Source organism: Drosophila pseudoobscura, chromosome 4 (assembly GCF_009870125.1).
Source record: "Drosophila pseudoobscura strain MV-25-SWS-2005 chromosome 4, UCI_Dpse_MV25, whole genome shotgun sequence".
Classification (NCBI taxonomy): Eukaryota; Metazoa; Arthropoda; class Insecta; order Diptera; family Drosophilidae; genus Drosophila; species Drosophila pseudoobscura.
This window is the reverse complement of record NC_046681.1, coordinates 11197445-11224668: the sequence shown is the minus strand read 5'-3', so window position 1 is coordinate 11224668 and position 27224 is coordinate 11197445. Positions and strand designations below refer to the sequence as shown.

The window sequence follows — 27224 nt, the reverse complement described above, 5'->3', positions numbered from 1 at the left end:
TTGCTGAATCTGGATCAGATCAGATCATTTTTATAGCCAAAAGGAACAAATCAATTTGCAGTGGCTACGCAGCACGTGACGTCACGCTCAGACTGATTTTCTGTCTCTCTCGCACGCACTCTTTGTCGTGTCGTTTAATATTAGCGGCGTCTGCCGGAGGAGGGCCATACTGACTTAGTATCGGGTATAACCGTAGAGTTGCGGTGTCCGCAGCAACTCACAACATTCCCCCTCGTTGCAAAATATATTTGGCGCGTAAAAAAAAAAGTGTGCAAGTTAAGGCAATTATAATACTTAATGAATTTATTACACAATTAAAGCAGAGCGGCAACGGCAACGGCAACAAAAAATAAAATAAAAATTAATATGCCACTGGCGTGAAAGTCACAATATTCGAGGCATGAAAAAAAGTTGAATTATTAATGAAATCAAATTGCAAACAAAGGCCAGCACCGCCATAACAATTGCAGATTAAAACAAAAATAACAACAACAACAAAAACAACAAATAAAACAAATAATTAAATACAAATCGAGCAGAGACCGCGGCGTTACGAGCGTACGGCTTAATCAGCGAAAAGTCAGCGGAGCATCCATCATCGGAGTTTGGGGAAATTATTGCAACCGAGGCGCAGGCGCCGCTTTTCACACGAGTTGGCAGCAGCAGCACACGCCATACATAAATTGGCATTTACCGTTAAGCGTGCTGCCTACCTGCCACCATCTCTGCGGTTTGGAACGCACACACACACACACACACGTAACACCTCAACACCTCTCCAACACCGCCGAATCACCAAAGAAAAGCCTTCAAAGTGGATTTAACAAATTATAATAAAATGCTGCAATCCAGCAATCATCATTATTTAAGGCCGGATTATATGACAGCTGCAACAGCCCCAACAGCGGTAAGTCTCTCGAATTCTTTTTTTGGTTTCCTTTTTTTGGGAGTGTGGGCAGTGAATCGTATTGTTATCCTTTCCTTTGGTTGGTTTATCCTTTATTTGAAGGGGGGGTCTATATAGTACAAAAGAGAGAGTACTCTATTTAATCCTGGGGTTTTTATAGAAGTTTATCCAGCTATCTACTTATCCTAACCATGAAGAAAGAGTTCACTCTATCTTTATATATTCATATCTGCCTATCATATCATACATAAACATATGCCATCTCTCTATCTAAATATCCATAAATTTCTGTTGCTATTATACTTCCTGGCTGTCATAAAGAACATTACCTTACACCGATATTGGCATATACATATGCCTCTAAGTATTCAATGTTCTATCCATCTTTTCATAGAAAGAACAACTATCTATATAGCTATCCACATAACTTTCTATTAGTATCTATTCTCTATTCTATTCTATCTATCTATCTATCTATCTCTATTACCTTCCTGTCGATCCCTATGTTGTTCAGTAATCTTATCAGAAATATCTATCATCTATATCCCTCAATCAATCTATTTCTTCTCTCAAACGTCTTTCAAGCTTTTCTACAATCCTGCAATATCTTTCTACCAATCTATTACTATCTCTATCCCTATCTTCGCAATCAATTATCTGACCATCTTTGCCTCCAATTAACCATCAGTCACACTTTTCCTATCTGCAATATCTAGCCATCCAACGAGCTCCCCAAAGACTTTTGCACATTTATAATCAATTTGTTTCGCATTCCCTTTTTTCACAAGGGCTTCAGGGCTTGAAATATGGATTATAGATTTATAAGGAATAAAAGCAGAGTTATAATAGAGATTTGCATGATCTTTCCCCCCAAGGCATGTTCCAAGGCAAACCCAACTCTGTCTTGGGCCATGTGCCACCGAATAAAACTGTTTACAAAGTCAGTGGAGGGGAAAGAAAAGCAAATAACAAATTCACAATCGTAGAACAATAAATTTTCAAATATCTGAACATAAAACTTATTTATGTTTGTTCATATTAAACTATGTAAATCTGTGCAGCCTGCGGGCTCCCATGTGCCCCGTGTCGGTGCAAGTGTTTAGAGAGTCTCGAAAGCACACACTACCCCACTCGTACCTCTGGAAATTGTATTCAAATTTATGGCGCGCCAAATTTGAATTTATAATGACAGAAAACAAATGCAATTTCTCGCACCGACTGAGACTGAGATGCAACGCAATGCTGCGCTGTGCTGTGCTGTGCTGTGCGAACGAGACTCGTGTTCGAGCGAGAAACTATGGCAGTTAATCAGAGTCAAACTTGTGGCGGTCTCCTCCTCCTGCTCCTGGTCCTGCTCCTCCTACCTCTGTGTACTATCTCTTTCGAACTGCCGTGAGAGCCATAAATTTCCATTTTAATTTGTAGAGTACATTTTGTGCATAAAGAACGGAAGCAGTTTATGGCAACCAGCCCCAGCGATGAGTACTCGTTGAGAACGAGTATCTGCGTTTATTAACTGTGTGGAACATCCACAGTGATTACCATATTCGTTCGGGTGAAAGCTATTGAAAAGCCACGAACAGCGAGCTATTCATTTTCAAACAACAAATCTCAATGCCCGGCAAATGATGAACTGGTTCCGGTGGGATGATGATGATAATGCTAACAGGTGCCATAAATCATTCTCATGACTTATACCCAACAATTATTCCCTGAAAAGAACTGCCTTTAAATTTAATAGAATGAAAGCGTGTTCTGAAGGGTTATCAAGAAAATCTTTAGTTTATGGAATCTTGTATCTAGTTCAGAAAAATTATAAGAGACACATCAAGAGGTCTTCATTATTGAATTAGTTCATATGGCACAAAAAATCCAAGAACTAAACTAAAATATAATTCTGTAAAAACTTAAAAAAAAGTTAGATCTTTTATTTTTACCATGACCTAGCTCAAAATATACAGAACTAATTCATGACGCATTTTTACAATTTGTGATTAAATGAATTAAACTAACAAACTTTACAATACAATAATTAAAAAAGTAAGACAAAATAAATAAATTAAACAATTTAAAAAAAAACAGGTACAAAATTTAGAATAAATAACAACATTTTAAAAATACCTAAAAAATAAAACAAATAATAATAATAAAAACAAACAAAAATGTAATAATAATAAAAAAAAATTATAATAATAAAACAATTAAAAACATAATACTAATAATAAAATAAAAAACATTTTAAAAAATAATACTAATAATAAAAAATTAAATTAATTTTAAAAAAATAACAAAACAAAACAAATTTAAAAAATATTAATAAGAAAAACAAAAAAATAAATAAACAAAATACAACAAAAAAAAACGTACATAAAAATCAGTTCTTAAAATCGGTTCCAAATAGTTATTAAAATAATGTTAGGCTTTTCCAATACTTTCTTGTATAAAACAAAAAAATAAAATCGTTTCATGAACTAAAACTTAAATAAAAACAAATTCTACTTTTTATATCATTCGTTAAAGAAGTTTTGTACCAAAAAGAGGTCTTTAAACCTTCGATAAATTTGTAAATAGCCTTTGAACTACCCCTTTCGCCCTACAACAAAATAACCAAACTATTTATAACCCATTTAATTCCGTTCAATGTTTAAAAATCCCTTAAATTTGTATTTTGCAACTGCAAGAAATTAATTGAAACCCACAAGAAAATTTCTCCAAGTGTATAAACTGCAAACGGACACTTTAAATACTTAATGCTGCCCCGCTAAATTATTTATATGGGATATAAAATTTATGACTCTGCGTTTAATAAATTTGCCTTTTGCGTGTCGCCTGTGCGCGACTGCTGGTGACTGACTAACCTTCTTCTTGGTCCGTTTTTCTGTTGTGGTTCGTGTATCTAAGATACTATCGGCTGGCGGGTGTATAAATTATTCAATGATTAATGGCATCTGCTGATAATTAATTATAATAAAATCAAATAAACTAAGCCTGACAGCTGTCAGTGTCATCATTTGTGTATATCTTTTATGTGGCGCCTCAGAGCACAGACGAGCGAAGCGAGAGAAGATCTCGAAAATGACTGTTGATAATTTGCTGTCACATGTTGAAAAATTACATAAAAAAATAATCAACTTTTCGCTGCCAAAAAAGGCAACGGAAAGCGGCATTCGAATGGATAATAACTCAAAATCCAAAAAAACAACAAATTTAAAAATGAAAAATGTATGAAAGTTGGTTTAAACAAAGAAGAAGTTGGAATACTCTTATAGGGATATATATTACATATCTTGAGGTGGATGCTTGTTGATGCTTGTTCATCGGTTTATGGATTATAGTCCATATAATAATTATAGAAATTATTGGAAGGGCAAGATATGCTTATGGGCTTTTAGACTTCACAATAAAATTCTCAATAGATCGTTTCAATCGGTAATGAATTCTATTTTTCATACATCTTCTTTTGACGAATTTTTCGAGTGAAACAGTGTCAAACCGCTATATCTTTATAAACAACTTGCCGATTTATATGAAATAATTTTTGTATATAGATTGGTTCATGGTTAATATAGCAAAAAAGGTTCTTGGGGTCCAGGAGACGCTTTTAAAGGCTATTTATTAATTATTTGTATATAGCTTGTATATAGCTACCCAAGAAGATTACTTCACATAGAAACACCTACAGATGGACTGATAGACCTGCCTCGATTTGACATTATCTGTGATGCCTCTGGCCTCTGGCCACCCTCCCTTGTCCCTTGTGTGACCCAAATTGCAGTAACCCCCATTTGACAAAGGGTATCTGTGAAAGTCAGTTCCAGTTTAGTTCATGTCAGTGCCAGAGCTCAGCGGAGAGCTCAGCCCAAGTCAGTTAAAATGACAGACGACCAGTAGATGGGAGATGAGAGGTGAACAAAAAAAAAACAAAAAAAAAAGAAGGTGAATAAAGTGCAAATGTCAGATGACCGCAAACATCATTAATATAATTAAATGTGTCAGTCAAGCAGCCATTTATGCAGTCGGACATTCATTTCAGTTAACCACACGGCTGCCTGCCGTCAGTTTCAGCCACCGAGCGACCCACCGACCGACCGACCGACAAACAACTGCTGTGGCAGCCAGTCGTTTGGTGCTCTCTTAACTGGCAGTTAAAGTGTGCGCTTGACACAGCGACGGGGCTCTCCAGTCTCAGCCTCAGACTCCCCTCTGACTACGACTTCTGGGCCATTCTTTCACTGTCTGTATGTCGGGGGGGGGGCTTTGTGTTTGCGTGTGGCTCTAATTAAAGTGTCATCAACAGCAAAAGCAATAGCATACAAGCAACAGCCAAACAGCAAACACAACAAATGAGCAGAGCAGGGGAGAGAGGAGAGTGGAGAGTGGAGAGTGAAGAGTGGAGAGAGGAGAGTGGAGCGTGGAGAGCGGAGAGCGGTGTTGTGTGCCCCAGCATGTTAGTGATAAATTGCCATGTCTAGAGCTGTCATGTTAATTTTTTGTACTCGCACACAAATAATAGTTTTTGTGCCTAAAGTGTTAATTAATTCTTGGAATATTTTTAATAATCACACACGTACAACAACAAAAAACACACACAGCAAGCAGCAGAGAAACCACTGGCTTGCTTTGCACTCTAATTGAGGTTGGGTCTGGGTTAGAGGTCACATTTTATGGGAATGGTATGGGAATTTCAAGAAAGAAAACAGCACTTGAAATCTGTAAAGTTTCAGTGGGGTTTTCGAAGGAAAGTTATTGAATTTTGTTGGGGAAAGACGACAGGAATGGTTTAAAGAATTATCTGGATTTAAAGAAAGATTATTCCAGAAGAACTGTGACTGAAAGATCATTTTCCAACAAAGTTTTGTGGACGAAATCCACATTAATTTTTAGGGATATTTATTTTTTTTAGATTTTAAAAAGGTTTTCCTGAGGAATATACTTTTCTTAGGGATTTTAAAAAGGGTTTTCCTGTGGGATATATATTTTTTAGGAATTTTCAAAAGGTTTTTCTTGGAGATGTATATTTTTTAGTGATTTTAAAAAGATTTTTCTCAGGGATATATATTTTTTTAGATTTTACAAAGGTTTTCCTGAGGGATATATATTTTTTAGGGATTTTAAAAAGGGTTTTCCTGTGGGATATATATTTTTTAGGAATTTTTAAAAGCTTGTTCTTAGGGATGTATATTTTTTAGGAATTTTAAAAAGGTTTTTCTTGGGGATATATATTTTTCACGGATTTTAAAAAGGTTTCTTAGAGATATATATTTTTTAAGGGATTTTTAAAAGGTTTTCCTTAGGGATATATATTTTTCTTAGATTTTAAAAAGGTTTTTCTTGGGGATATATATTTTATAGGGATTTTAAAAAGCTTCTCCTAAAATAAGAATTTTTACGTTTATAAATTTACAAAAAACAAGCAATCAAATTTCATTTGAAATTCGTACTAAAAATCAGTCCAATCTCGCGACTAAATGTCGATTGGCCCTGCTTATAGTAATTCCAGGAAATACTTATACGAATCGATTATAAATAGGTATTTATATCTGTGATCAGCAGATGGATTAACTGAAAAAAGCACTTGGCTTATGGCGCGATAAGAAATCGATTAAGAGCGTTGCCTTACACAAACATGAACCGTCATCGAAGCCGATATCTTGTGGTGTTTCATTAAGAAATTTATTGCATTTTATGGCCCCGATCATAAATTTAACGATTCAACCAATTTCGTTAATAAGCAACTATAAATAAAAAGAAAAAAAGAAGAGAAAAAGTAAAACCATCCATAATAATCCATCTTTATGATGACGAGTATTATTGCCTGTTTTTGGGAGGAGAATACGAAACGAAACGAAACGAAACGAATACAATCGAATGGCATTTATCACTCGAGACACGAATGCTGTTCGACCCGTCAATCGTGGCCCCCTCCCCACCACCTCGATTCCGTTTCAATCCAATTCGATTTAAAAATAAAAAAAAAACCCAGCCCCACACAGCCACAGCGATAGCCATAACCGTTCATGGCAAATACTCGCGTACCATTTGTGAAAATCGAAATGCTTACGAGTCGCTCAGTCGGGCAGCGGTGTACAAATTGAATGAGTCGAAACCCAATGAATTCATTTAAATGCACGCGAGGCGGTAACTATGATAATGAATTGCAATCGCCGCTTAAACCGCAAAATAATAACCCGTTTTTTATTATATATTATTTTTTTAGAGTAGAGTCCCGACCGAGTTAATCGATGGGGCAGGGCGCCGGGGGGGCAGGGTTGGGTATGAAAGGTTATAAAACAGTCAAAGCCAATAATCGTAAAATGTTCCAACAAATTAACCAATAAATTCATATAGAAATAATCAAATTAATGTCCATGCTGATAACTGTCAATTGCATTATCATTATCGTCATTAACAGCCACAGCATCAGGCATCAGACTTCAGACATCGGCAGAGGGACAATTTTATATTCCAGGAATGGAAACAAGTTAAGCTTCCAAGAAATAAATAATCGAAGTAACTAAATTTTTTATGGGAGAACGTTTTAAGAAATCGTAGCGTTGGGAGTGGCGGCACACGTACTGCGACACTGGAATATGTATACCCAGAACTCTGGTTCCATAAAAAAATATTCTCGTATTTCCAAAACTCTGAGTGGTGGGTTTTTTAATTGTTCAATTTTTAACACTTTCTTAAAGAGGGTTTTAACATTTTTTAAGATCATTTCTAAAACTTAAAGAAAAACTTCCAAACTTAAAACCAAAAAAAAGGAAGGTTTTTTTAAATCGGTATAAGAAATTCCTTAAATTATGATTATTAAACAAAAAAAAATTCAAAATTATATCTTTATTATCTTAGAAGCTATGACTTTAATTCCAGTGAGGAAAACTCTCGAATAGCTTCCAAAAATTTTATTTCAAACATATTCCTGCCAGTTTTTCAATTAAAACTTTATAAATTACCCCTACTGTAATTTTTTACCTTAAAAAGCCATCATAAGAACACTTTTATATCCAGTTTGAATCCCAAAACGGTTGTAAACTTTTCAAATATAGTTCTTAAGAATACTTTTACACCTTTAAGAACTTCGTAATGTGAGGGAAATTCCCGAATAGCTTTAAATAATTTTTGAAAATATTTTACCTCTCAATCTTTAAATTAAAAACTTTATAAACCTTCCCTACTGCCATATTTTACCTAACGAAGCCCTCATAAAAACACTTTTATACCCAGATTGGCTTCAAAACCAGTTGAAAACTTTTCAAATATGCTCCTTATGTGGCCCCAATGTGATGAAAACTCTCCAGTAGCCTTAAATACTTTTTGTTCAATAGTTTTCCTCTCAATCTTTAAATTTAAAACTTTATAAATTTCCCCACTGCCATATTTTACCCCAGAACTCATCTCAAGTTCCCTTTAATACTAAATTCTGTTCAAAAACTGTTGAAAACTTTCTAAATAGTAGCCAGAAAAATATTTCGTAGCCACCACTTTTGCCCCCTTCCTTCCTGATTATTCAAATCGATAGATAATGCTTGTAGAGAGATAATTTATGAGCAATTTCATTTTTTTTTTGGTTTTCCGTTCCGTTTTTGTTATCGCAATCGATTGAAAGTGCCCGATCGGTGGGTCTGTCTTTTGGTCACTTTCACTTTCTGTTTCAGTGTCTGTTTGTGGCTGCTTGCAACACGAAAAGTAATTTGAGACGCTTTCAAATGACTGCCCCACAAACAGAAATTAATGGACACCAATCAGACGGGACAGAAAACACACTCCTCTTCGACGGTGCGAGATTGAGAGACGGCGTTCAAGTGGCGCCAATTAAAATGATTAACATCGTGATAGAGAATAAATAAATATAAAATGTGTCCCGCAAGCGTACCCAAAAATAAACAAAGAGGTGTTAGGGGGGGGCTGATGATAAGAGCCCCTGCTTTCATGGGGGCTCACAAGAGTTGTTTCAGCGCATAATTGATGTGATTGAGATTGATTGTTTATTGGTTTCTCCCCTCGAACACATCGCACACATCGCACACACTCTCAGGTCTGGTCTCAGGTCTAGCATTGGGTTCTCTGATTTGATTGAAATGGCCCCCGTGACCCGTCCGTTGGAGCCACGGCCGGCGCCAGTTTGACCGCTTTTGTGAGCTTATCAATATTACATTTCAGTTTATTTCTTTTTCTTCTTTTTTTGTTGTCTCGCCTTTTGGTCAGACAATGGTGTGGCCACATAAACGCCACATCAAGAGCTCCCTTTTTTCGAAACCCCATACAAACGATACCTCCATATATATATATATATATATTTTTTTTTTTGTGTGTGTGGCTTTGTGGCTTCTTTGCCTGGGCTTCAAAAGCAATTTGTGTGCATTTAGTGTCAAATGTTTTTTGTTGAGCTCTGAAAAGCCCTCTCCCCATTTGGGCCCAATGATCTCTTTTGTGCCCAACACTGATTAATATTTATACACAATTTTATGGCAATCAGTCATAGCGACCACCACACGGTGTATTAATGATTGATACCATTTGAAAACCATTTAATTTACCGTGGATTACCACGCATTACGTCCGTCCATGGTCAAGAGAGCCCCGGAGGATTTTGGGCTTTAAAACACATTTTGTTGTGGTCTACAAATATTTTATCATGTGCTTTGGTCAACGGTTTACTCATGTGCTTCGAAATGAATATATGTAGGAATTTTAATCAGTAAAAATTTTTGGGCAAAAACCCTTTGGTAGGACTCATTTCCCCCCTTTTTAATTGGCACGTTTCTTGAGACCATTTTGAAACCCTTCAACTGACAGCAAAGTCTTGGATTTTTGTTCCAAGGCAAAAGTTCATTTAAATACGAAAGTGACAGATGTCAAAGTGACACTTTTTGATTGCTATTCGGTTACAGATTTTCTAGCGCTCTTCTCTGCCGTAGTTGACACTTTTTGAACCCCACAGACAGACAGACACCACCTCAAATACTCACCGAGAGATAGATAGACACTGTTTGTGACACTTCAAGGAAAAACCAAACGAAATCGCAAGGTTACAAATACAAAAATATATATATATCCACAAAATATACGTTTGTATAGAGAGTGAAAAGTGAAAATAAATTAAAGACTGTGTCGGAGCTGTGTTACGTTTTCCAAAATGACATGAATGTCATGTCAAATGCCAAGGCGGGAATAACATTTTGCTGGGACAGACTGTTGATGGCTACTGTACGGTTTCTGTGTCTCTTTGTGCCAAAAATGTTGCATGAAATTAGAAATTAAATCTAACTTTTAACATTGCAATTGAAATGGGGAAAAAAGTAAAGGATTTTTCAGTAAACTCTCCTTAAAAACTTTCCGTTTTCCAAATCAAAAATACAATATATTTCCTGCCTTTTTATGCCTTCAACAAAAATAAAGAAAGAAAATTGCACAAAACAATGGCATTGCACATCTCACGCCTTTTTGCAATTTTTCCCAGGCTTTTGGCCGCATTATCACGTGTCAAATATCTTAGGGCCTGAACAAAAGCTTTCCACACTTTTTATAGGGATAGCATCATCATCATCATCATCGGAGGGATGGTGGCAGGGGCCCTCGGGGCAGATATACCCCCTTACCCTACCATTCGACTGCCTGCCTGCTGCCTATTCAAATTAGCCAACGCGCGAGTGTTGCGAATAAAATTTACCTACTGCAATTCATTTATTCAGCTGTCTCCCTGCCTGTCTTTTCGGCTTGTCGCCCTGTCATTTTGGCGTACTTTTGCGAACGGTTTTTCGTTTGCTGCTGCTGCTTTTTTTTTGCAGGAGGGGGTTTCGTTTCTTTTGCTTATCGCAGGGAAAAAATCTAACGAAAAGGAAGACCCAGACCCCAGTCCCTAGACCCCTACCCCTACCTACGACTATCTCTGATCCATGCCATGTGTGTGGGTTGTTCGGAGTAGTCTTTGTTTTTTGGAGAGGGTATAAGGATTGGGCGAGGGTTTTTTGAAAGAACATGGGGAACATAATAAATAAAATAATAATAAATAAATTAATAATAAATAAAATTATATTAGATAAAATAATAATAAATAAATAAATAATAAATAAAATAATACTAAATAAAATTTTAAAAAATATATAATAAATTAAATAATTATAAATAAAACCATAATGATACAATAAAAATTAAAAACAAAAAAAAAAAAAAATTTTAAATAAAATAGTACCAAATAAAACAATAATGATACAATAACAAAAAAAATAAATAGCAGGAGAAATAATAATAAATAAAATAATAATGAGTGAAATAATAACAAATAAAATAATAAAATATATAATAAAAATAATCATAAAATAAAATAATTATTATTATTTATTTTAAAATACATATGTTTTTTTTTTTAATTTTTATCCTTTAATTTTAAAGATTTCTGTTGCAAATCAATCGATTTTTTTAGCTTCCAAACATCTATAAATCATGTTTGTCTCTTATTTCAAACGTTTTACATCCCAATGGATCCCAAAATTAACGAAAATAAAAGGATATTGGATCCCTATATCCCAATAAAATCTTGAAAAGAAATGGAACACATTTTTTTTGTATAAAAATACATAAATCATCCCTATACAGAAGCTACTCTTCCCTTTTTCCACAACAACAACTACAATAATTTATTTAATATCCTTCTCAACTAAAAATCTGCTCCAAGTCGAACATTTTTCTACCAAAGATCAATCTCCAAGTGTATTCCCCTCTTCGGTCTTGGCTTTCATGTTGTGTTGCTGTTTTCTTGGTTGCATTTCTGGCGTTATTTGGGTCTATTTGCATATTTTCGCATTTTATTATGCAGACAGACACCAAAAGACCTGAAAAAGAGCAGAAGGGGGGCAAGAAGAGGCGTCAGCACGTCATTCAGTCGGTCTCTCCATCTCCATCTCTCTTCCCTGCCTCATCCCTCTCCCTGCCCCTCTCTTTTCTTTCTGTTATGTTACAATTTTTTATATGCCAACTGTATCTGGTTTTTTTTGTATTTTTTTTTTTCGGAGCCCGAGTGGAGTAGCGGGGTCCGAATGAACAGCTGTGCAACACAAAACTGTCAGACGTCTGGCAGAGAGCCGATTCGCGCGCTGCAGAGTGCTAAAATAGTGGTAGCCTCTCTCTCTCTCTCTATCTCCCTCTATCTGTCTGTATCTCTCTGTCTTTCTGTCAGTGTTGACTGGCACCGGAAGTGCAACAACAATTTGTTTTCCTTTTTCAAGTTTTCACAGTTTGTCTTTTCTGTCCCGCTATCTGTTTGGTTGTGTGGCTACAGTGAATAATGGCCATGAAAGGAAACTAAAAGTGTGGGAATTTCATAATCAATATAAGCTTGAAAAAGATCAAGGATTTATTCTAGGAATATCTGAAAAATTTCAGATATTTGCAGTAGTTTTGGGGGTGATTAAAAATAAATAGATATACATAAATATAATTCCTATAAGATAAATAAATAAATAAAAATAAATAAATAAAATAAATTAAATAAATCAAATAAATATAAATATAAATATAAATTAAATCATATATAAATAACATAAAATAGATCAAATAAATAAATAAAATAAAATAAAATAGATCAAATAAATAAATAAAATAGATCAAATAAATATAAATTAATTAAATTAAATTAATTAAAATAAATAAATAAAATAAAATAAATATATTTAATACATAAAAGAAATATGTTTTAAATATTTTTCATTAAAAACAATACAGCTAAAATAAAATAAATATATTTAATATAAAGTAAATATATTTTATTTAAAATAAATATATATAATAATATATTTAATATAAAATAAATATCTGTAAAAGTAATTCATGATTTTATTGCTTTTAATATTACTCTTTTATTGCATATTCCCTGTAAAAATACATTCAATTTATTTGCGGAAATTAAAAACCAATGTTTAGAAAGTTAATTAACTCACAAAACATAAAAACGGGTTGGGGGGAGGGGAGAGAAAAACCTGCAAAATATGTATTGCAAATGCAAATCAAGCACGCAAGCATCAAGGAAAAGTGAATTATGGCAGGAAAATGCCGCGGAAAATGCACTATTCAGGTGTAGTACTGGGTGAAAGGGTGCCCCGCGGAGGGGTAGGGTAGGGGGGTAGGGGGATGCTGACAACAGTTGTCAACGCAAGTGTAGAGGCGGCATAATTATAAATAACATGTAATTAACGCGATGCCAAAAGCGAATGACACCTCCACCTCAGAGGAAGAGCCCGCTCGAGTGTCGTCCCCTTTTTGTGGATCTGTTCTGTGGGCCGGGTCTTCCCCTCTTCAGCAGGCAGGGGCAGGGGTAGGGGGGCTTTGGCATTTTGACAGGCAAGCCAAGGCGACAGCCAGTTGACAGGCAACAATGCCACAGATACGACCAGAGGCGACACCATTGCACTGCAATGCACGGTCTCCTCCATTTCTCTGTAGCTGCTCTACAAAAAAATTATATAGTGTCGTTGGATTTATTACGGCGATCGGTAGAGAGATGCAGCGAGAAATTTCATTAACGTTGACAACTTGAAATGCTAATTATTGTCAAATTAATTTAGTCAGCTGTCAGCTTAAAGATTTTTCATAATAAAAACAAAAAGAAATATCAGTCGGAGAGCAAGAATTAATGAATGCCGCATGTGGGCACACGGGGCATTCAATTCGCTTGACAGCAATGACAGACACCTTTTTCGCCTGGCTTTATGCTAATTTGCCGGGCCAACAGCTGCCACCGCACACCGACACAATTTCTGCTAAATGAATGGAATAAAATATCGAAATTATTGTTTCTTGATGAACACCAAAGATTTGTGTGCGGGAGGGGGCCAGGGCATACTAATTTCTGATTCCGCGTACATCCTCCAGTTGGAGGTGCTAAATATATTCTACTTAACATTTTTTCTTTCTTTCTTCGCTGTTTTTTTTGCGGCTAATGCGATTCTCAGAAGCCTTACCACATGGCAAACAAATTAAGTCTGAAGGCAGACGTTTTGTTTTCAGAAATATCAGCAAAAAATGAACAAAAAGGCTTACATATATTTTTATTGAGTGAAAGATGTAGTCTATAAAAGTATTTTTTATTTAATAAGATTTATTAAGGACTGAAAAGATTTATTGAAAAAACAAAGGAATATAAATAACCAAAAAAAAAAAATATTTATAAAAAATATATAAAAAATATATCAAAAATATATCAAAATATAAATAAAAAAGAAGACAAATTAATACGAATAAAATGCCTATAATATGGGAATATCTCTAGGACCTGTCGTTCTCATTCTCCTTTTTCTTTGACCAAAAAAATACAATAAAAAATTCACATAGCCCCATTATTCGCTACTTCTGCGGCTCCTGCTTCCCCTAGCCCTCCCCTGAGGCCACTCTTCATTCCCCTCCAAAGCTGTATTCCCCATTAATACAAGCCAAAAAGTAGCAGATCATTTTGAAAGTTTCCCGCCGACAAAAATTGACAAAAGTAATCAAATATGTATATTTTTTCAGTAAACAACAATGAGCTATTTATTCATGGCGCAGCTGTTCATATATAAAGACTTGCGGTGCCCCTCCCCCCAAAATGTAGCGCCCACACACTGCGGCATTCCAGCCGAAACGCGGCACTCTGACAGGCTCACGTTGCGTATGATTGATAAACACGTTGTCCGACAAAAATTATAGACACGAGTGAACGAATCGCGAATGGCAAATGGCGCGTGAATTAAAAAATAAACACAGCATCTCCCCGAAAGACAGCTGCGCTAATCTCTAGAGCACAACCTTGACGGTTGCTTCGTCTTTGAGTAAAAGCAAACAGAAATTTATTTTATTTATTTTCCGCTGCCTCAAGACTGAGTGATGGGCCGCATAATGGAATCCGCCAATTGGCGTTGACATCAATCGCAATGACAGAAGTCAGCATTCGGGAAGTGGAATCTTAACAGAGGAAGAGAGGAAGAGGGAGAAAGATGCCTGGGCAAGGTCACAAGGTTAATTATATTGCGTATACGCATGGGTGTCTTTACAGACATTGATGGAAGGCCTTTTTAAATTTATCGAGAGGCAATCATTGAGGATAGAGGTCAATATTTACCTGCCTGTCTATAGATCATTGAACCTCCTAGAGATTGACGCCAGATCCCCATCAATCTTGGGGGTTCCAGCACTCAAGGGACTCCCGTATCTAGAGTCCCCTAATTAACGCAAAACATTACTGTTTTCCCCCAGCCAAAAGCGCACAAGAATTTTCCAGGCAAATACGAAAAAAAACAACAACCGAGTAATTTGCAAAAAAGAGAGAAGCAAAAAACAAAAAAAAAGGGAGATAAGTAAAGAGCCTGCCTGGAATGCGGTGACCAAAAACAAATGTTTGCATACACAATACGGGTAAAAAAAATAGTTGCGGGGTAAAAAAAAAGAAATACGAGTACGAATACGAGTGTCTGCCTGTAAAACTGACAACTAAATAGACACGTAATGTTGACAAAAGTCTGACATGAAATCTAACAGAGAAACAAGACACGACCCGGGCAGAGGCAGGGGCGGGGGCGATGGGGGGCACTGGCACTGGCACTGGCATCAAATGAAAGAAAGAGTGACACATGAAAATGGCATTAATGTGTCACTCAAAGTGCAACGGCAGCAGGCAGCAGGCAGCAAGCTGCAAGCAACAACTGTGCAACTGTGCAACAACTGTGCAGCCAACAAACAACTGTGACAATTGCAATGATATGTCTGACAGTTGGGGACTCATGCAACGTCTAAAATTGCAACATTGTCTAACGCCAAGTGCACTTCAACTCTCGCTCTGTGTGTGTGTTGCCTTCTCTGTCTTTGTGTTTGTGTCAAATTAAGTGGCAACTCTATGCCCTGGCATTGCCACATGCCATGCAGCAAAGCACAGCTACAGCCACAGTCGAGTGCTAGAGATGGCCTCGTCGAGTCTCAGTTTTATTTGCTATACGTCCCCCCTCCCTATCTCTCTCTCACCCTCTCTCTGTCTCTCTCTCTGTTCTTTCTGACAGTCAAATGACGCTGTCACTTGTCAATATGACAAGTGTCAGTGCTTTGCAGCAGTTGACAGTTAATGTGACAGCGTTTTGTGTTTCTCTCTCTCTTATTGCCATGCCATGCCATGCCATCGGCTGAAAATAAACCAACAGGCATATTGAATTGCATTTTGCGGTTGGTTTGTGCTCATTGCTCTTCAAGGGGGGGCGCTCCCCCCCCCCTCCCAAAACCCAACCAAAATACATATTTGTGCCTTTTGGCCTGGCCTGGCCTGGCCTGGCCTGTCTTTCGGCTTGCTCAATGTAATTACGGTGGTTATTTTTAGGCTCTGCTCACAGTAGCACTCGTCAAATGGTTTTTCGGGTTTGACAGAAAATTTAATTGTTTTAATATACATATCATATTTTTGGCTAAAAGGAAAACCCAGAAATGTAATTATTTTAATGGCATTTTACTTGTGGCATATCATATTCTGGCAAAGGGAAAGGTATATATATATAATATATCATATTATTGATTGCAAAAATTTGTAATTAAATAAAATGTACAAAAAGAGGATATATTTTTAAAGAATAAGATAAGGATGGCTCTGTAGGCCTTTTGTAAGCCAGCAAGAAAAGAATACTAAAGGTAGAGATTTACAAAAGATTTCTACAAAAGAGGAGTCATGCAAACGAAGGCTCTAAGGGCAATGACTAGTGCCCAGTGGTCTGTTCCGACCATAATCCTTGGTAGAGATCTCCACATCCCTGAAATTCGGGGGTCAAATTAACCACCATAGCAGTCGATAAAATGATTGGCTATTAAATCGTCCAAACGAAGCAGCTAGAGAATTTCTGTACCCTGTACGTCTCCACCAAACGTCCCCATCTCCAATAAAAAAAATTGTTAAAAAAAAAATAATAATAAACTTAACCATTAAATTGTAAAGCCACTGTTAATATTTTTAATTTTTTTTTACGATTGATTGTTTTATTTTTAATTATACATATTATTGTTTAAATTATGCATTAAGCAAACCTGATTTCTAATAGTGAATAAAATTTAAAAAAAAGCTACAGATTTCAAAGAAAAATTTGAAATCATATTTCTGAAAAGATTTAAATACTTATGGAACTTCTTTAACATTTTTTTAGGGCAAAAAAAACTACAAAAATTATTTCTTGACTTTTTTTTAAATCTTTTTTTTTTAATCATCGTCAGCTTTCTTGTTACGGTTGTATAAGTTGCTCTAACAGTAACAACAAACAATATCATTATTATTTTATAATCAAAAATACAAAATAAAATCCAAATTATAAATAAAAAAAATTAAAAATTGTGATGTATGGCTACAAAAAAAAAAATTTAAATACAAAAAATTTAAATAAAAAAAATTATAAAAAAAAATTTTTTAAATAAAAGCAAAAAAATTTTTAAAAAAATAAGAAAATAAAGTTTTCCTATATTATAGTGATCCCCATTCCTAAGTAAATTTGTATAAAATCGTAGCATTCTCTGCAAAGGTTATCTTTCTGTCCAAGAATTTCCTAATCTTCTGCAAGCACTTCCCCATTTGCTCCTCACTATTTTTAGATGCCAGACAAAGGCCCCAGCAACTATGGCACAAAGAATTTCTGAATACTTGAGTATCCGTATCTCCGATATGAATCATTTAATTCAACTAGGGTCCAAAGACCCACAAAAAGGCTCTTAATATTTTTATGACCATTTATGTAAATTTCTCTCTCTGTGTGTGTGCGGTAATATTTATTGTCACCTTAAAAATATACACACAAAGAGGTGTTAACAGGGGAAAATGATGCATAATATCGTATTTATAGCGAGGACAGAGCCCATATTTCCAGTGAAAGACTTGGGGGGAGATATCAGACAGCAAAGAGAGTGAGAGAAGAAAAAAAAAATACAAAGTCTGCATAAAGTTTTATACAATTTTTATCGCTTATTTTATAATTCCCAACAAAACTGCAAAGGCGTCTTAAAAAAAAAAAGAAAATGTGGCCATGGAGCCATGGAGCCTTGCTTGGGGTCCCACAATCCGCGCTCCCCCCTTCCGTTGGCTTATGCAAAACGTTGTCGAGGACGACGTCGGCGGCACACAATTTCCGCTTTTTATGCTTATCCTGTAATTCATATTTATAGCAGCTATTTTCTATATGTGTGCCTTGCACGAAGGAAAAGGCAAAAGGAAATTTCCTGAGCCGCTAGAATCTTTGAAAATTGCATTTTCACAAAAAAAATAAAATAAATATATTATACCCGTAGGAAGGCGAGAAAAAGATGCTAAATTCTATTAACGATACAGTTTTATTGCGGTTTAAGTCAAAATAAAATGAAATATTAAAGTTGGATCGAATGATTTGGATTGGGATACTTAATACCTATATTTTGTATGGGTTCCCTTACCCCGCTTTTGATGTAGAAATCCCCATTTCGGCGCTACTTCAAAGCCCATCAAAAGTGCGCGAAAGCCATCAAAAAGTTTCAAATTTATTTTCAAGAGTCAAACAATTGATCTTGGCTTGGTTTGAACTCTCGGCTGGGGTGGGGAGGGGAGAGGAGGGGAGCCTGTCATTGTCATACAAAAAAGTTTCAACATTTTGTTTGTCGTTTGATTTTTCAAGGGCCTCCCCCCCCCCCAACCGCCCCTCGAGTGTGTGTTGGAGCTTCGCGTGCCGGCTTTTATTTGTTTATAATTTACTTTATTTTTTATTTTTATATGCCCGTAAGAGGAGCCCCTCTCTGTGCTGTATTGTTTCAAGTGTATCTATCGTTGTTGTTGATGGCTAAAGTATGTCGATGTGTCATAAGTTTATTGTCGAGTGAGTCTCGTACGCGCACTTGTATCAAATAATTTGACACATTTAGCTTTTTCTTGTTAATTTGTATAATGCTTCAAGCATTTACTTGTGACAGTTGTGTAAAATGTTAAGCAAATAACACGCACTCCACTCCACTCCAATCCACTCCACAGCACATGACGATGGCGATGATGATGATGATGATGAATGGTTGTTGTGGCTGGGAACTACTTTGAAAACTACAGTGGTAATTGCTTAAACAGCGAAATATCCGAATGATGGGCACACATATTTGCTCTATAATGCTGAGTGTTTGGGTTTTTATGGGATCTATCGATATTTTGTGGAAAGCACAGGGTATAAATTATCATTTAAACTTAAGTTACCATCGTTAAGACCTAACCGATATAACCAGACTAAAACGATATTTAAGACAGTCGGTTGTTGAAAGCAGAAGCGAGAAAGTTGAACAAAAGTTGGGAGAACAGACTCCGAACCATACACTGTGTACTCTATTACGATTTAAACATTATTAATAAATAATACTTTATTATAAATCTCACATTTATAAGATTGTGATATTTATAACGATTTCTCATTGCACAATAATTATCCTGGTATGTGCCTACCCCAACAAACATGCCTCAAAATTCCGATAATGATAGGTTCAATAGTTGTACATCTAAAAAATAATGCTATACATTTATGTGACCCCTAAGGTCAGGCCACAAGCCTATACACTAAGCTAAAGCCCCACATTATACAAATTATAGGCATATACCATCTCTCTTTCACACACAGAGTGGCTTAGCAGCACTTCTACCTATATCATACCCCTCCTCCCAAAAATAGATACACAAAAGCAGCGAAAGAACCCAAGTGCCGGGTGTCGCCATACGTGTGCCTCGATTTCAGCTGATTTCTTCGTCTGAGCCAATGAAACCTGAACCACAGAGTGACTTAGCAGTACTTCTACCTATACCATAGCCCTCCTCCCAAAAATAGATACACAAAAGCCTCGAAGGAACCCAAGTTTCGGGGTATTGCAGTGTCACCATACGTGTGCCTCGATTTCAGCTGTTTTCATCGTCTGAGCCAATGAAACCTGTCCACCAAAGCAGACCTCTCTCAACATTTACCCTGAAAAGCCTTTGTGCACACCTTTTAAATGAAAATTAGCATTAAAAATAATAATAATAAAAAATGGCGTTAATAAAATGTAAGTAAATCATGACAGCTCCGACTCTGACTGCGACGACTCTGTGGCTATTTAGTCTGAAGTGTCTAATTAAATTATATGCATTTAACAAGCGACTGTGACTTGATTGTGCAAAAGGCATAACTAAAATGCATTCGACCCATGGCTACCTGTACTTTTTTGTTGTTGTTTGTTCACCTTGTTAGGCCACACATTTTTTGTTCCCACCAGGTGTAACATTTTAATTAACACAATATTCATAATTTGTACAGACTACAGGCTACACAGAGTGTAGACTTTTTTTTTGCGAGTGCTAATTGAGTGTTAAAAGTGCACTTTTTTTCGGATTACAACGTTTTAGCAAGTTCAATAAAAAGAAAAGAAAAAAAAGAATACAAAAATAAATAGCATTTTTAAAAGCACATTATAAACATAAAACTAAAGTTGATTTGTATGGCCTCAATTATTATATGGAACCCCCCAGACCCAGACCCAGGCCCAGAGCCAACCTCATATATAAACTATACGTACGATATATATTCATACTCGTACGTACACTTTATGGGCGGCCATTGTCCAATCATAAATTAAACACAGACCCATATGGGGCTCATTGTATCTATAGACACCACGCACACCGCACAATATTTATTATAAACTAAAATCACAAACAAAAACACTGCTATGTGCGACACGAATATGCGTAATACCGAAAATCAATACGGAAACCTTATCAACATGGAAATAAATTATGACTAATTGTGCTAAAAACGAGACAGAATGTGACGGCACGGCGATGGAGCTCTAGAGCTGGAGCTGGGGCTCACAGTTTGTGTGCCAATAATTAATAAAGTGTTGATCATCGAGGAGTGGGTGATTGGTGGTGGGATGGAGTGGGGTGGGGCGGGGTTTTTCTGTGAACACAAATGCAAATCAAATAAATAAGCAAAAACGTCGCAGTGTCAATTGGGGGCCTGACTAATGGAATACACTATAAATGTGGTGGACAGAGGGTAAATATTTGCACAGTTGCAGTTGAGTAAATAGTTTGAGATTCTTTTGGCATGTAGAGGAATTCCCCAAGGTATACAGGATCTTCCTCCGAATACAATTCACAAGAGAAATCAATGCTCTTTTTTTAATTGGTATTTTTATAGGAAATAATACTTTTTTTTAACATTTTCTTAAGAAAGAGAACAAATACTTCCGGCAAATACTTAAAATTCTGAAGTTTTATATATCCTATGGCACTTTTTTAAGGTTATGACAACCCTGACAAATACTTTGGTAACTGTCATACAGTATGTATCAGTGTGTACACATTGCTAGCGCAGAATAATACACAGTGTTGGCACAGCTGTAACTTTTCAGTTTACAGCTGTTTCAAAAGCTTTTCTATAGCGATTTTCAAAAGAAAAATAATTTTATCCCATAAATGAATCAATTTTCTATAATATGGGCTAATTTTTATAAGCGGGGCTTTATTAGATTATTTTTTAAAATTTTTTAAACAAAAATGGACCTAAATTTGCGCTGCAATGTTTTATCATGGAATGGAACACTCCCCAAAGAGCTTCGAATTCCCCGCCTTCCACGAATCATAACCTATTCCCAAGAGCTCAGATTCCTTAAAACTTTAGTGCCCTTTTGCTACCTCTTTTCTCAGGGAGTGTACACACTCTCGACCAGATAATAGGGCATCCCAAAAAGTACTCTTAAGTACCGATAAGAAATTGTTGCCATTACAATAGTAGTATCATAATAATTTATGACAGCCCATTGAGTGTTATAAAAGCTTCAATATTTTGTAGTTTATGACTTGCGCCAGTTGGGGCACAAGCGTAATTACGCCAACCAGCCAGACACACATACTGCCACACCAGCGGACATACATATAAGGCGTATACGTCATTATACTCCATGTTTGTGTGTGTGCACGGATGAGTTATGGAACGAACGTTCAACTCTTGCCTCAGTTTTTGGGTTTTTCCCTTTTCCTTCCGCTTCCTTCTTCTTTTGGATACCATTCCACGACTCCTCCTCCTCTTCCTCCCCTCTCTCCACACTCGCCCTCTGGTGGTGTTGTGCCATAATTTATGGCATGCGGCGAAATGGATTTTATTGCAAAAACCGTGTTTCGTATTTATGGCTGAAACTTTGAGTGGGTAATATTCATTTCATTTATGTACACACTTACGACTCACGACTGACTGCGACGACAGTACCGACTGCGACTGCAATTCCAGTCCACCGGCTTTGTCGGCACTCATCCGATCCCTCTTTATAGCACTACTCAATCGGTAATTTTCAATCTTATAGCTTTTCGCGTCTCGTCCGCCTGATGCGCGATTGCAGTCATATAGCACGAATAGATTGCCTGACAAGTGTCCCAATAATACGAATACGAGGCCCTCGATTGATTAGCCATAAGCGTAAAGCAATCAAACAATTTAGGCACAGAGACGGTGTAGGCAAAGGATTGTCAAAGGGGTGAACAGAGGGAAATATTTGTGGAGAAGAATTACTCGGAAATAAAAAATATTGATTGATCTATGAATTTTTATTCAATGCCCAATTTAAAAGAATATTTTCTTAAACTTAATTGAAGAATAATATAAAAATCATCTCTGGAAATTTAATACAAGAATATTTAAGAATTTTAAACACAAATAAATGCTTTCTAGGTATTTAACACAACAAAATTTAGACCATTTTTCGTCTATAAAATTTTAAAAAATAATTCTTTAAAGTCACGCTTATAAAAATATAAAATAAATTATACAAAATTTATTTTTTTTTTAACAAAATAATTTTTTTTTTTAAATCCATATGGAAAAGTTCTTAAAACAGCAGTTAACTGAAAACTTACGCCTTCCTCATTTCTATAATTTGAAACCCCCTTTTCTACTACGCCACTGTCCCCCATATAAGGTCTCTCCCCTGTGGTGTCATTTGTTTATTCTATGAGTAATATATTTATGGGCTCATTAGGAATTCATTGGGGGCTCATTAAAAAATGGCCTGATTAAATATTAATAAGCATTATTTTTAGAAGAAAAAAAAACCCTCCTTAGAGTGTGGAAAGTCTTTAAAAATAGCATGCATTTGAGCAATATTCCCTCATAAATCAAAAGAAAATACCTAAAATAATATCCTATAATACCCCTGTGGCTTTAAGACACTTTGGGGATGATTCAGTGCACAAAATTGCCCCTAAGCGAACAGACACATTGGTGAAACTCTTTATCTTTAAAGATATTTTTCTACACAATTTATTAGATACCAATCTATATGGAATTTCTGAATTAAAACATAATACCCAATTTACATTCCCCGATATCTTGGCTTTTTGTACACCCCTCAGGGACCCACCCAAGGGTCTATTTCTTTGGTTGTTTTTTGTGGCTTTTAGCACCACATTGGCATCGTTATATTAATGTATTTTTTATATCTTCTTCCGTCGAATTTTAATGGCCTCATAATTCCTTTTATTTTGTCTACGTTAGGATTATAAATATTTATGGTTACGCCAGAACAGAACCTTATTTATGTGGTTAAAGAGGGTCAAATACCCGAATGGGAATGGGGAATGGGGAATGGCGAATGGAGTGGGGAATTTGTTGTGAAAGATTACAATCTGTGGGGATGTGCGGCGACACACAACGTGCCACAAGAGCAGGCAAAAAACCAATCGTTTACTCGTGGGGCAGAAAGAAGTGTTTGCAGAACAAAGAAAAGATGTTATCTGCGATGCAAAACGCACGATATCGAAGATACAGAAACACTACAAACAATATATATCTACCTTTACTTATGCACACATATCTCCCCCTCTCTGTGTTTCGTTACAGCTGGACAACAAAAGCAGTCCATTGGCGCTATTGGCGCAAACATGCAGCGCCATTGGAGCGGACACCACAAATCCCAAGCTGCTGGCGGCCAATATTGAAAAGGCCACAAAGCAACAGCAGCCCAAGGGAGGAGGGGGTGGCGGCAATGGCAGTGGCAGTGGCAGTGGCAGTGGCAGCAGCAGCTTCGGTCTGGGGGATAACAACGCACGCGATAAATCCTCGCCGGTTAGCAGTCATTCATCCAGCGTCAGCACCGGTTCTGTGGAACAGCAACAGCTGCCGCCGGCTCACAGCAGTAAGACCCCGAGCACCTTCAAGCCCTACGAGCCCAACAATAACCATACCACCACCGCCAATGCCACGACCATTGCCACCGATTGCGGCGCCACAAATCTCACCAATAGCAACAACAACAGCGGCAATGGCCAGCACCAGCACCAGCAGCAGCAGCAGCGGGTAAAGACGCCCAAAACGACGGCAAACGGCCAGAGATGCGATTCGAACCAAAGTGCCAGCTCACACAGAGAATCGCCCACAGCTGGCGGGGCACGAGACTCCCTAAGACGCACCCCCACCTCATCATCAGGGGGCGGTGGTGGGGGTGCAGCCCCTGGCCAACAGAATGGCAGTCCCGGACTACCCTCCGGACGCAGCAATTCCAAAGAGTCGGCAGCAACCATGCACAGCCCCAGTGCAGCAGCCCATGCCCATGCAGCAGCCGCCCAGGCGGCCCAGGCGCAGGCCAGCTCCAATCGCCTCCAGGAGGCGGCCATGGCCGCCGCCAAGGAAGCCAACTATGTGAAGGCTCTGCACGCAGCCAACCAGCAAGGACAGGCCTCGGCAGCAGCAGCTGCAGCTGCATCCTATTATCCTCCAGGTGAGTGCAACGCAACGCAAAAGCAACGAGGAATTACGAGGCAGGAGACCATATTCCGCAGCACTACCACAAGGATGGGGGGCCAGTGGGCGAGGGGCGGGGGTGGCCAAAGTTGCATCAGTGAATTCTGCAATTTGGCCTGCAGCAAAGCCACGTGGAAATGGGGGAAATGCGAAATTAGGAAACAGCCTTAAAGGGAAATATGGAAAATTATCCATGCAACGAACATCAAAAGGAATGGGGGAAAAGCAGGTCCTGGTAGCTTAGACACAGATCCTTAAAGGCTTTGCTATGGCATGGAATAATCAAAGGACATAATTCTCATTTCATTAGGGGACATTTTGGGCAAATTCAGGCCATTGTTTGCTCTACAAATTTCCCAGAAGCGAAAGGCAACATACATTTCAAAGACTATTAACCGCAAATGTAAATTTGGTGCTGCTAAATGGTAATAGAACTATATTTTAGATCTCTCTGGAGGGCCGGAGAAGAATTTTACACAAATAAATCTACAATCATAGGAAATTCTTCCATTAAATATCTGGAATAGCGTAAAACCTTTCAATAATCTTATGAAATAGTCAGATATTGATAGATTAGAGATTAAAAATGATTCCGTGCTGCAGAAATTCCATTTAATCTTTGTCTATTTATACAGAACCCATATTTGTACTCTAAATTCCTTTAAAATAATAGAAAATATAAAGAAAATGGTTAAAAAAAAAGAGAGAGACTTTTCCACTCCTATTCCCCATTCATTCAAACATTGTTTTCTTTCCCTTCCAGGCTATGGCAGTCCTTATCCCATGGACCTGATGACAGCCAGCTCCCTGATGGCGCCCCATCATGCCATGTTCAAGGCGTCGGCAATGAATCCATATCTGAACTATGCCCGCCTCAAGGGTCTGTCGGATCAGTCAATGATGGCGGCCACACCGAACGTATGCCGGGATCCCTACTGCACCGGCTGCCCGGCCAGTCCGCATTATATCAACAAGGCGGCCGGCCAGCCCTGTCCGGCCGGCTGTCCGCAGTGTGAGGTGTCGGGCGGTGGATCGGGTAGCAGTAAATCGGGCGGACAACAGGGATCGAGTGGTTCCTCGAGTGCGGCTGCAGCGGCGGCCGCAGCGGCAGCCCAGTCATATCACGCCCAGTTGGCAGCCCTGGCCGCCGCCTCGCAGATGCCGTACGTGTGCTCGTGGATTGGCAGCGATGCCGCCTACTGTGGCAAGCGGTTCGGCACCTCTGACGACCTGTTCCAGCATCTGCGCACGCACACGGCCTCGGTGCCCGATGCGGTGCTGAGTGCGGCGGCCGCCGGTGGCATACCACCCAATCATCCGTTGTTCCAGCGCACATATCCGACACCGCCGCTGAGTCCGTTGTCGGCGGCACGCTATCATCCGTACGGAAAGCCCTCGATGCTGCCGCCATCGTTGGCCCCGCCCGGCATGCCGGGTCTGCCCCCACACCCAGCATTGGCCCAGTACTTTGCCCCGTATTCGTTATACGGACCGAGAATGGGCTCGTCGCATCCGTAGTTGTCAGAGCGCGAGGATGGATCGGGATCGGGATTGGGATCGCGATCGGGTTCGGGATCGGGATCGGGTGGATCCGGGGATGGGCCGAAGTCGGCATTCAGTCAAGTAAATAATCATTTCTCTTGAGTCGCATATGAATATACATATATATAACTCTATGTCTATATGTTTTGTGTGTACGTATGGATTGACTCATTCGTGAAACGAAAAGCTAGTGATCTAATGTACTATAGTTACATACAAATGTGTTTACAATTTTAGGAGTCTAAGGAGTCTATCGATATACCGATAATTGATATCTGAAACAAACAAACCGATAAAATTATGATCGACAAAATGCAGCAATATCGCTCGTCCTTCTGTGTGTCGCGTCCTTTTGCGGATGTAATTATATGCTTATGTGTAATTTTAATATTATTTATTACATTAAAAAACAAACAAAAAACGAAAAAAAACCAAGCGGAAAAAACAAAAAGAAAACAAAATAAAAATAATTGAAAAATTAACGAAGAAATGAAAAGATTGTCCAAAAACTTAAAGTTGTAAAATTCTTGTAAAATATATGATTAAATGAATATAAAATATAATAAATAAATTCGATATATATATTGTATGTATAATTATGAACAATATTTTAATGTTCAATTAAGTCACTACGAAACAAATCAATAAATCAAAGAAAATTAAATACCAAACAAGTTTTTTTTCTTTAAGAATATCAAATCAGAGGGGACTATTGTTTCACTTACTTCTTATCCATATGCACTGCTTGTCGCCGTCTACTGCTGGCCTCTTACTGCTTTCCGCTATTTATCTTGCTCTTTCATTGTCTTTCGCAGTCGCAGTTCCACTCATTTTGGCTTATATCGCCTTGCACTGCTTACTGTGTTATACTGCTTGTCGCTCTTTATATAGTTTTTGCGGTACTTTACATTGTTTTTATTTTCACTCGTAGTCACTTTTTGCCCATATCGCCTTGCACTGCTTGCCGCCTGATACCCCTTGCCGTCTCAATGACCATCCTTCACTTGCATTTTATT

The 27224-nt window shown here is 37.6% G+C and overlaps 1 protein-coding gene across 1 annotated transcript; it reads left to right on the top strand.

Moving 5' to 3' along the window:
- The first annotated feature begins 241 nt into the window (after window positions 1-241).
- Window positions 242-26646, top strand: elB (elbow B). The gene is made up of 3 exons (XM_001357345.4): window positions 242-907; window positions 23767-24643; window positions 25430-26646. The coding sequence occupies exons 1-3, from the start codon at window positions 839-841 to the stop codon at window positions 26182-26184; spliced, it is 1701 nt and encodes a 566-aa protein (XP_001357381.3). The 5' UTR covers window positions 242-838; the 3' UTR covers window positions 26185-26646.
- Window positions 26647-27224: the final 578 nt, after the last annotated feature.

Bases quoted from the DNA above. Each gene is read 5' to 3' on its own strand.
- elB (XM_001357345.4), top strand. From the start codon at position 839: ATGCTGCAATCCAGCAATCATCATTATTTAAGGCCGGATTATATGACA. The intron at 908-23,766 runs GTAAGTCTCTCG...GTTTCGTTACAG, and splicing joins CTGCAACAGCCCCAACAGCG to CTGGACAACAAAAGCAGTCC. The intron at 24,644-25,429 runs GTGAGTGCAACG...TTTCCCTTCCAG, and splicing joins TGCATCCTATTATCCTCCAG to GCTATGGCAGTCCTTATCCC.